Consider the following 12,192-nt stretch of genomic DNA (forward strand, 5'->3'; position numbering starts at 1 on the left):
GGCCATTCAGCCTGCCTGTCTGGAGGCCATGTCTATGCTGACCCTCTGAAGGAGCAATTCAGCTAGTGCCACTCCCCTACTTTTTCCTCATACCCCTGAATGTTTTTCTTTTTCAGTTAATGATCCAATTCACTTTTGAAAGCCTCAATTGACCCTGCCTCCATCACACTCTCAGGCAGTGCATTCCTCATGTTACCATTGCGTCTTTTGCCAATTACCTAAATTCTGTGCTCTCTGGTTCTCGCTCCTTCCATGATTGGGAACAGTTTCTTCCCATCTACTCTTTCCAGACTCTGTCCAAAATTTTGAATACCTCTATAAAATCTCCTCTCAACCTACTCTTCCCCAAGGGAAACAGTCCCAACTTCTCCAATCTTTTGAAACCCTTCATTCCTGGAACCATTCTCGTGAATCTTTTCTTCACCGTCTCTAATACCCAGAACTGGACACAATACTCCAGTTGAGGCCGAATCAGTGTTTAATACAAGTTTAACGTAACTACTTTGCTTTTGTAGACTCTGTCCCTATTAATAAAGCCCAGAATACTGAATGCTTTATTAACTACTCTTTCAACCTATCCTGTCATCTTTAATCATTTCTGCACAGATCCCTCTGCTCTTGCCCCCTCCCAGGTCCCTCTGCTCCTGCCCCACTTTAGAATTGTACCCTTTATTTTGCATTGCTCCTTTGCGTTTCTCCTACTAAAATGAATCACTTCACACTTCTCGACATTAAATTTAATCTGTCACTTGCCTGCCTATTTCACCAACCTGTCCACGTCCTTTTGAAGTCTTACATTATCCTCTTCACGGTTCACAACAGTTACAAGTATCCGCAAATCCTGAAATTGTGCCCTTTACTCCAAGGTCTGGGCTATTAATACATACTGGAAGAGCAGGGGGTCCTAACACTGATCCCTGAGAACTCCAGTATAAGCCTGTTCCAGTTCAAAAAACAACCGTTCACCACTAATGTTTGTTTCCTGTCACTCAGCCAATTTTGAATCCATGTTGCAACTGTCCCTTTAGTTCCGTGAACTCCAACTTTTCTCGTAAGCCTGTTGTGCAGCACTTTATTAAATGCCTTTTGGAAGTCCATTTACACCACATCAACAGCATTACTCTCATCAACCCTCCCTGTTACCTCATCAAAAAACTCAAGCAAGTTAGTTAAACGTGATTTGCCATTAACAAATCCATGCTGGCTTTCCAGAAATAGTAGTTCTCTATACGGTGCTTCAGAATGCTCAGTTTTTTCACTTCTTTGTATGATATTTGATTTTCAAAATAATTAGCTACTAAAACACGTAATTAAAATTATTGGGCAGCAACCTCTGGTTTTGCAATTATCAGATTGATGTCTTAGTGAATAGATTGGCATTTAAGGCATCATTTTATATTTTTAAATTTGTGCTTCTGACAGACATGTTCATTTTATTAACTGTCATGTTAAGATTACAGATGCTAACAAACGTCGATTTGAAGTTGCGCATGAAAACATTAAATCATTTGAGGGTCCTGCTACATCGAATCCTAATTACGAAGTTGAGCTTAATAAGAATCCTTTTGGAATTATAATCAGGAGAAAGTCCACCAGAACTGTTCTGTAAGCAATTTTCTGCCTAATACGTATTTGAGACAATGTTGACACAAAATATTCATAACAAACTCATTATTACAATATGAAATCCTTCAGCCTACTCTTTGGTGGTATTAAAAGTAAACATTGAAAATGGTGACAAGAAATTTTACATGAAGGCGTTTACGTTGCTAGCTTTACTCAACACAATTTAAAGGCAAAAGCGATATTACTAAAAAGGAAGAGGCCCTATTGGCTTATTCTGCATCAATTGTTCCAATCAGTATCTGTCTCAATATGTTTTGTATATTGTCTCGCAATTCCTTATGAATAATTTCTCATGTCCATTCATTTTCCTGTGAACTCAGCACATGTACACTCAGAGAAACAAATTTGTCCCAGTCACTGGCCTTGCTTGAACCTTATTATTTGTCAATTCATGTGATGCAGCACCATAATCAGAATCTCCAAGCACCCAATCAACTCAACCGTACACCCCGAGCATATTAAAAATTAGATCATATCTTTCAAGCTTTTTTTCTGGAATCATAAACAGCTTCAGTTCTGTTAAACTCTCAGTAATGTAGAGCTCTAAATCCTGGGGCTCATCAATATTATTTTCCATCACTATTCTTCAATGTGGCATTGTAAGCTGTTCTCACTCTTTCTGTAACATAGAATCCTTTTTAGGTAGGATAGGTTAATGAGCAGGCTATTTAGTAGTATCTTTCTAATGCACTTCTGATGCAAGCTTTATGAAAAGGTACTAGACCATAAATTCCAAAGGGTAATCTTGTGTATATTTACAAAGCCTAACTTTGTTTAAAATAACCACCATAACATTTTATGTGGTATTAACAATCATTCACTTATCAGAAATCTTAGAAATGCATCCATTGTGCCAAAGTTGAGGGATGTGAATCTTTCTGAACAGATTAGAATTGCCACATGGCCTAGAGTTTCCTCTAGGTTATCAGCACAATCTGGCTGAAATCTATCAAAACAGCATAAAAGATCGAGGAATCCTATATCAAGTTTCTACAATCTTTAATGCTGGTTTAAGCAGGCCCAGCCTACAAAACGTACCATTCTTCCAGATCAAAATAATGAAACTGCCATGTTTCCATCTATTGCACTCATTTGCAGTCATCCAAGGAGGGTTTTCAACCTGAGCTTGATCATTAGGCACACAGGCGACACATTTTAGAAGCTTTTAAATATTAAATATATTTAATTTATTAAGAAGCTAACTAATAAATGGTTCAGTATAAATTTTTAAATCATTTCCAGTGATTTAAATTCAAGTTGCTCATAATTAGAGGATTAAACAATCTTATAATGCTTATTTTTTGTGATATTCGCAAAACTGAACAAGGTTACCACTTTTAAATACATCAATGAATATATTTAAATGAAAATTAAAAATAGCAAACATTCTAATAAGTTAATCCATTACATGGCGCATATGGAAAATTTTCAGGGTTAATTTTGCTAACCCCAGTGCATGATTAACCCATGACTGCTACTTCCAATGCTGACAACAGACCAACTTTATACTACCTACTAATTAATATGATTGTAGCATGCAGCGAGAGCTAAATGCACTGTTGAGTGGTTTCCATGCCTCAGCAGAGAGTCCAAAATTATGAAGGACCAGCTAGCCTGCACTCCTTAAGGACAACCTGCATTTCTTAAATAACACGTGCACTGAGGTTGGATAAGGTGCCTGGAACTTGTCCTGCAGCTACTTTTGATCTGAGAAGTATTCAATGATGTCACAACATGGGAGTGGACTCCATGATTTTCCAATAATGCAATGGCAACCTTATGAACCTCCAGGATTTTGACCCAGGGACAGTGAAGGAACAGCAATATATTTCCAAGCCAGTATGGTGAGCGGCTTGGAGGGGAACATCCAGGCAGTGTTCCCATGTATCTGCTGCCCTTGCCCTTCTGGATAGTAGTGGTCGTGGGTTTGAAAGATGCTGTCTAAGAAGCCTTGGTGAGTTCTTGAAGTGCATCTTGTAGATGGTATACACTGTTGCTATTGTGTGACGGCGCTGGAAGGAGTGATTGGCACACCATTCACAAACTATCAAGTGGTCTGCTTTGTCTTGGATAATGTCAAGCTTCTTGAGTGTTGTTGGAGCTGCAAGTGGAGGCAAGTGGAGAGTATTCCATCACACTCCTGACTTGTGCCTTGTAGATGGTGGAGAGACAGGAGTTGAGTTACTCCACACAGGATTCCTACCCTGTGACCTGCTCTTGTAGCCACACTATTTATATGGCTAGTCCAGTTCAGTTTCTAGTCAATGGTAACCCCAGGGTGTTGATAGTGGGGTATTCAGCAATAGTAATGTCATTCAATATCATGGGGCGATGGTTAGATTCTCTCTTATTGGAGATGGTCATTGCCTGGCACTCGTGTGGCGTGAATGTTACTCGCCACTTAACAGCCCAAGCCTGGACGTTGCCCAAGTCTTGCTGCATTTGGACATGGACTGCTTCAGTATCTGAAGAGTCGCAAATGGTGCTGAACATTATGCAATCAGCAAACATACCCACTTCTGACATTATGATGGAGGGGTGGTCATTAATAAAGCAACTGAAGATGGTTCGGCCTAGGACACTACCCTGATGTAGCGATGTCCTGGAGCTGAGATGACTGACCTCCAACATCCACAACCATTTTCCTTTGTACTAGGTAGGTCTCCAACCAGCAGAGAGTTTTCCCCCTGATTCTCATTGACTCCAGTTTTGCCAGGGTTCCTTCATGCTGCACTTGGTCAAATGCGGACTTGATGTCAAGGGCAATCACATTCACCTCACCTCTGGAGTTCAGCTCTTTTGTCCATGTTTGAACTAAGGCTGTAATGAGGTCAGGAGCTGAGTGGCCCTGGCGGAACTCAACCTTCGTGCCAGTAAGCAGGTTATTGCTGAGCAAGTGCTGCTCAATAGCACTGTTGATGACCACTCCCATCACTCTACTGATGGTCGAGAGTAGATTGATATGGCGGTAATTGGCGGGGTTGGATTTATCCTGCTTTTTGTGTACAGGACATACCTGGGCAATTTTCCACATTGCTGGATAGATGCCAGTGTTGTAGCTCTACTGGAACAGCTTGGCTAAGGGCATGGCAAGTTCTGGAGTACAAGTCTTCAGTATTATTGCTGGAATATTGTCAGGGCCTAAAGCCTTTGCAGCATCCAGTGCTTTTAGTCATTTCTTGATATCAAGTGGAGTGAACCGCATTGGCTGAAGACTGGCATCTTTGATGCTGGGGGCATCTGGAGGAGGCCAAGATGGATAATCCACTCAGCACTTCTGGCTGAAGATGTTGCAAATGCTTCAGCCTTATCTTTCGCACTGATGTGCTGGGCTCCCCCATCATTGAGGATGGGGATATTTCTGGAGCCTACTCCTCCAGTGAGTTGTCTAATTGTCCACCACCATTCATGGCTGGATGTGGCAGGACTGTAGAGCTTAGATCTGATCCGTTGGTTGTGGAATTGCTTATCCCTATCACTTGCTGCTTATGCAGTTAGGCACTGCAAGTAGTCTTGTGTTGTAGTAGCTTCACCAGGTTGACACCTCATTTTTAGATATGCCTGGTGCTGCTCCTGCCATGCCCTCTTGCACTCCTCATTGAACCAGAATTTATCCCCTGGCTTGATGGTAATGGTAAAGTTGGGGGATATGCTGGGCCATGAGATTACAGATTGTGATTGAGTACAGTTCTGCAACTGCTGATGGCCCACAGCGCCTCATGGTTGCCCAGTCTTGAGTTGCTAAATCTGTTCGAAATCTATCCCATTTCGCACCGTGGTAGTGCCACACAATACAATGGAGGGTATCCTCAATGTGAAGACGGGACTTTGTCTTCACAAGGAGGACTATGTGGTGGTCACTCCTACCGATGCTGTCATGGACAGATGCATCTGCAGCAAGCAGGTTGGTGAGGATAAGGTCAAGTATGTTCTTTCATCGTGTTGTTTCTCCCACCACCTGCCGTTGATCCAGTCTAGCAGCTATTTCTTTTAAGACTTGACCGGCCTGGTCAGTAGTGATGCTTCGGAGCCACTCTTGCTGATGGACATTGAAGTCCTGCACTCAGAGTACATCCTGCGCCCTTGCCATCCTCAGTGCTTCCAGCAAATGGTGTTCAACATGGAAGGGCACTGATTCATCAGCTGAGGGAGGGCGGTACATGGTATTCAACAAGAGGTTTCCTTGCCCATGTTTGACCTGATGCCATGAGACTTCATGAGGTCTGGAGTTGATGTTGAGGACTCCTAGGGCCACACCCTCCCAACTGCATACCACTATGCGGCCACCTCTGCTGGGCCTGTCCTGCCGATGGGACAGGACATACCCAGGAATGGTGATGGTGGTGTCTGGAACGTTGTCTGTACGGTATGATTTTGTGAGTATGACTATGTCAGGCTGCTGCTTGACAATTTTGGCACAAGACCCCAGATGTTAGTAAGGAAAACTTTGCAGGGTCAACAGGGCTGAGTTTGCCATTGTCATTTCTGGTGCCTAGGTCGATGCTGGGTGATCCATCTGGTTTCAACCCTTTGTGACTTTTTAGTGGTTTGATACAACTGAGTGGCTTGCTAGGCCATTTCAGAGGGTGTTTAAGAATCAGCTGCATTGCTGTGAGTCTGAAGTCACAGACCAGGTAAGGTTGCAGATTTCCTTCCCTAAAGGATGTTAGTAAACCAGATGGGTTTTTACAACAATCGACCATAAGTCCATGGCCATTAGATTTTTAATTCCAGATTTTAATTGAATTCAAATTTCACCATCTGCTGTGGTGGGATTTGAACCTGGGTCCCCAGAGCATTACCTTGGGTCTCTGGATTACGCTGTTGAAAGCCAACAATGGCATCAGTGATGGAGTTCAACCTGCGCATAAGTGGAGAACTGATCTCCTGGACCTGGGTCTCCATGGCAGCCTCCATCCTACCAGTGTTGACCTCACTGCATTGGCATGCCAGCACTAGCACCTCATACTGAAGGTGGACAAATTCCTCCATCGTACCTTGCAACTTGAGGAGTGCAGCAGACATCCCTTCCTGATACTCCCAAGCTTACCTTTGCAACTCCAGCAGCTGAGGTATGACCGAGTCCAGAGGATCCTCATTTGACTCAGACTCAGCAGATTTCTGGATTCCAACAGTCCTCTGACTGCTGAAACCTGGGAAGTCCTTGCCACCACCTACTGTGAACAGACTGTGCAATGTGCTCACCAGATTGTGAACCTGAGACTATTCTAGAACCAGGTCCCACCGAGGTGTATCTCTGCGCTGGTGGAGGGTGTGGGTGAGTGGCTGTGACGGGTCTTCAATTAGGGAGTCATCAGATTGTTTTTCCGAGGTGTCTTCAGGGCTTGAGTCAAGGATCTGGCTCGTGGACCTCCTCAGCTGCTTCCCAGATGTGCCTGCAAAAGCAGAGAGATAATTAGTGCATGGCAGGGGACTGTGAGACAGGACAAATCACTCACAGCATGGTTGTCTGATGGATGTTGCACTGCTCACTTGGTTGAGCACAGCCGACCTCACCGTCAGCACAGGAACAGTCCAGATCATTGCTGGCCAGCTGGATCACTTTCTTTTCAAAGTCTGTGAGTACCTTGATGTCAGTCATTCATCCACCAGTCTGCACCTCTTCCTTTTGTTGTGTGCCAGCTTGTCCTGTCAGGCCAGATGAGAAGGATACCTGGTATATTTGGGTCATGGTGGTCCCATGGATAAGATGAGGACAAAATCCGCAGAGCAGTTGAAGGTGTGTGAGAGAGGGTGAATGGTAATGTCCCTTGAACTGGCAGTGAGTGAGGATGTGTGATGGGTTTGTGACTACGTGAGTTGAGAGTGATGAGAAGAGTGACTTACCCTGGCGGAACGGAGGAGATCATTCAACCTCTTGCAGCATTGGGTGGCTGTCCTCTTTTGCCTGGCATTGACGCTGACTACTGCTGACACTGACTCCCATGCTGGATTGGTGACCTTGCTTGCAGGTTTTCGCCCTGAGTTATGGTAGAGGACTTCACAGCAGGCCTGCCCTGTGTCCAGTAGGTGCCCAAGGGTGGCATCACTAAATTTGGCACAGCATGTTTCCTCCCTTTGGCAGCCATAATTTTGCGGCAGCTTCCAAACCCTTAGAGAGAGCTAGTTCTGTGCAGGGGCTTCCTTTAAATATGGCACCCGGATTACCGAAGGCCTGAGGTGACAGGGGAGCGGGCGAATCAGAGGCCGTCCCACCAGCGATCCGGTATTTCCCATGAATAAATTATTAATGAGGTGGGACTTGCCAGGAATGGGACATTACGGCACGAAAACCGCCATTGCGGCCAGCGGGTAAAATGTCTTTTTTCACAACTGCCACCGCACTTTGTACGACTCTGGGACGATTCCCCCCGTGGTACTCAGAAAAATTAATTGGACTGCAGGTTGATAAATCCATTGGGCCAGATGGATATCACAGAGTTTTGAAGAAGTTGACTCTAGAAATAGTGGATGCATTTCTATGGGTTCAGGGGTTCCTGCAGACTGGAAAGTAGCAAGTGTAACCCCACTTTGTTGGGGCAGGCTACAGAAAGGCTGATGGTGTGAACACTGAAATGCTTGTTGCATTGGCAGGTCTGCCAAAAGTCTGAAATCACTGTCAAGGAGTATGACACCAATACTTCATGGAGCTTGGAGCCCATTCTGTCCAGATGCCAACTCTACCAATATGCAACATCTGATGGATGATGTCTCAGTTTCAATTACAATAGAAGCAGAAACCCCTCAATGTCTGAGTGCTGCAGTGGAAGGTGAAACTTCTGTCATGCAAGTTTAGCTTGTTGTCATTCAAGCTCAGACTGCTGCCACCATGGCTGTACATTACAGTGTTCGATGAGACTTTGGATTGGGGAGAGCAGATTTTAGTAAAATGAGGCAGGATCTGGCCAAGGTAGACTGGGAACAGCAACTTGTGGGGAAATCTACAGAGGAGCACTGGGGGGGCGTTCAAAAAGGAAATGGGAAGGGTACAGGCTCAACATGTTCCCTATAGGGTGATAGGAAGGAGTAACAAGCCCAGAGAACCATGGATGACCAGAGATATTCAGGATACGATGAGAAGGAAAAGAGAGGCTTTTAGGTACAAGGGAAGCAAATCAGCAGAGGCATTGATGGAGTACAGAAAGTGCAGGGTGGAGCTTAAGAAAGCAATTAGGAGAACAAAGAGGGGATATGAGAAATCTCTGGCTGGTAAAAGTAGGGAAAATCCCAAGATATTGTATAAGTATATCAATGGGAAGAGGATAACCAGGGAAAGAGTAGGGCCCATTAGGGACCAAGGGGGCAATCTATGGGTGGAGCCAGAGAACATCAGTAAAGTATTGCACGAATACTTCACATCCGTCTTCACCCAAAAGAATGTGGATGAAGGTATCGCACTCGGGGAGAGAGACTGCAAGGTTCTTAAGCAAATTGAGATAGTGAGTGACAAGGTAATGGAGGTATTGGCAGGCTTAAAAGTGGGCAAATCTCCACGTCCGGATAATTTGTGTCCCAGGCTGTTGAGGGAGGAGATCGCAGGGGCTCTGACCCAAATTTTTAATTCCTCTCTGGCCACGGGGGAGATACCAGAGGACTGGAGAACAGCTAATGTGGTTCCACTTTTTAAGAAGGGTTGTAGAGATAAGCCAGGGAACTACAAGCCAGTGAGTCAGTGGTAGGGAAACTATTGGAGCAAGTTCTGAAGGAGAGTATCTATCTCCACTTGGAGAAGCAAGGTTTGGTCAGGGATAGTCAGCATGGCTTTGTCAGAGGGAGGTCATGCCTAACAAATTTGATTGAATTTTTTGAGAAGGTGATCAAGTGTGTAGATGAGGGTGGTGCAGTTGACGTAGTTTATATGGATTTCAGCAAAGCCTTTGACAAGGTCCCACATGGGAGACTTCTATAGAAGGCAAATGCACATGGGATACAGGGTAATTTGATAAGGTGGATTCCAAATTAGCTGAGTTGTAGGAGACAGAAGGTGATGACAGAAGGATGCTTTAATGGCTGGAAGCCAATGTCCAGTGGCATACCACAGGGATCTGTACTGGGTCCCCTATTATTCATCAATTATATAAAGGACATAGATGACTATGTAGGGGGTAGGATTAGTAAGTTTGCAGATGACACAAAGATTGGCCGGGCGGTTAACAGTGATATCGAGTGTCTTGGGCTACAGGAAGATATGGATGGGATGGTCAAATGAGCAGATAAGTGGCAGATGGAATTTAACCCTGAAAAGTGTGAGGTGATACACTTTGGAAGGAGTAATTTGACAAGGAAGTATTCAATGAACAGCATGGCACTAGAAAGTTCTGAGGAACAAGGGGACCTTGGCGTGTGTATCCATAGATCTCTGAAATCAGAGGGGCATGTTAGTGGGTGGTGAAAAAGGCATATGGGACACTTGCCTTTATCAATCGAGGTATGGATTACAAAAGTAGGGGGATTATATTGGAGTTGTATAGAACCTTGGTGAGGCCACAGCTGGAGTACTGTGTGCAGTTCTGGTCGCCACATTATAGGAAGGATGTGATTGCACTGGAGGGGGTGCAGAGGAGATACCAGGATGTTGCCTGGGATTAAACATTTAAGTTATGAAGAGAGGTTGGATAGACTTGTGTTGTTTTCATTGGAGCAGAGAAGATTGAGGAGCGGCCTGATCGCGGTGTACAAGATTATGAGGGGCATGGACAGGATGGATAGGGAGCAGCTGTTCCCCTTAATTGAAGGGTCAGTCACAAGTGGACATAAGTTCAAGATGAGGGGCAGGATGTTTAGGGGGGATGTGAGGAAAATCTTTTTTACCCAGAGGGTGATGACAGTCTGGAATACGCTGCCTGGAAGGGTGGTGGAGGTGTGTTGCCTCACATCCTTTTAAAAAGTACCTGGATGAGCACTGGGCACGTGATAATATTCAAGTCTATGGGCCAAGTGCTGGTAAATGGGATTAGGTAGGTAGGTCAGGTGTTTCTCATGTGTCAGTGCAGACTCGATGGGCCGAAGGGCCTCTTCTGCACTGTGTGATTCTGAGATTTGCAGGGTGTCACATCAGTTCAGCAATCTGTCCTCCAAGAGATTACAAGGATTGCTGAGGCACTGCCCCACAGGAGCAGCATGGAGCAGACCACCCCAAATCTTGATACCTGCTCTGCTAAGTACTTCAGGATTCCGTCAGAGTGGTCTAGGCAGGTGGAAGTATTGCTTCAACATGCCAGTCATCTGATCTATCATGATTCATATGGCAGCCTGGCTTTTATTATATGCAGTTGGGCATCAGAGACATGAACCAGTCAGCTGTCACTCAGTAGCCATCCTTTGGTTGGCTATGGTAGCACACATACTGATGGCACAGCAGACTGCCACATAATTAAGGCATTATGATTGCTGCCAGGATCCTGGGCATTGACCTGCATGATTCTCTACACATGGTTGCAGACCCGCCAACGATTGAAAGAGTGGAATACTTCAGTTGCGGTTTACCTCAAAGTTGACATTCAGCACCTGGAAAGCAATGTGCGCACAGTGAGTGGCACCCTGCACCATGAGAAAACCCGTAATCCTGATAAAGTTGCATACTCGCTCTCTGCTGCTCTCTGACAAGTGAGAATGAAATATAGTTAAGTCTCTTTGAAGAGAGGCCCCCAGTGACCTCCTCTATGCAACAATGGACAGCAAACTGTGAAACGGTGCAAATATCTCCAGCTCAAGTTTGGAAGGACATTGATGCATAAAAGTTGATGGCCATATTCACCTTCATAGTAACTGGCAATATAATCTTTGAGCTGCTTTGAGGTTGCAGTTATGTTTGCAACAGTTGACAGATTTCAGTGAGGGTATCTTGTTGAAATGAAGACGTCTGACACATTGGCTGGGACTTTCTGTGCCCGCCGGCATTGGGTGTGTTTGGTGGCACGAGCGGACAATATGGCTGGATCGGTTTCACGACGGCATGAAACCAGTTCGCAATTGCCCACTCAGCCCGCTGATGGCAGGCCGTGTTTCCCGCCGTCGGACATTGGAAACCTCATTGTAATACATCAGCATATCATTATTAGGCCTACCCGCCAGAATCCTCACCACACCGCCCCCCCCCCATATGCCCCTCTACTGGATTGTCCGTCCACGTCGGCGGGAAAGCATGCCGGTGTACAACACATCTTGGCAAGTGTGACATGCAGAAGTCGGGACTTATCCGTCAGGGCTTTGCTCACATCATGGACATCCGAGGGGCAGAAGCTGCTGGAGCCCGACACCAATGGCACAATGGAGGAATGCCCATGGCATGCTGGGTGGATTCTCATGGATATGGCTCTGCTGTGAAGCAGGGCACGGAAGTTGGTAGTCACCATTGATGCTCATAATGGGTGATATTCAAGGGGATGGAAGAGGAAATGCTAGGATTGGCTGGGAAGAGGCTTTGGGGGGTGGGGTTGGGAGGGGGGAATGAAGGTGTCAGGATGGGGTGAGGCTGGGAGTTGGGGAATGAAAGTGTCAAGATGGAGGAAGGTTTGTTGGGGGGGAATGAAGGTGTCGGGGGGTGGTGAGTTTGGGAGGGGAGGG

The 12,192-nt window shown here is 45.3% G+C and overlaps 1 protein-coding gene across 12 annotated transcripts in view; it reads left to right on the forward strand.

Annotated features, from left to right (window-relative positions):
• si (sucrase-isomaltase (alpha-glucosidase)) overlaps nt 1–12,192 on the forward strand; it is a 243,278-nt gene that overhangs the window by 58,935 nt on the left and 172,151 nt on the right. For all 12 annotated transcript variants that reach the window (XM_041216425.1, XM_041216411.1, XM_041216418.1 and 9 more), the window contains one exon: nt 1,454–1,605. In XM_041216425.1, the coding sequence (XP_041072359.1) occupies nt 1,454–1,605 (152 nt within the window). The remainder of the gene's footprint in view (nt 1–1,453; nt 1,606–12,192) is intronic.

Source organism: Carcharodon carcharias, chromosome 2 (genome assembly GCF_017639515.1).
Source record: "Carcharodon carcharias isolate sCarCar2 chromosome 2, sCarCar2.pri, whole genome shotgun sequence".
NCBI lineage: Eukaryota > Metazoa > Chordata > Chondrichthyes > Lamniformes > Lamnidae > Carcharodon > Carcharodon carcharias.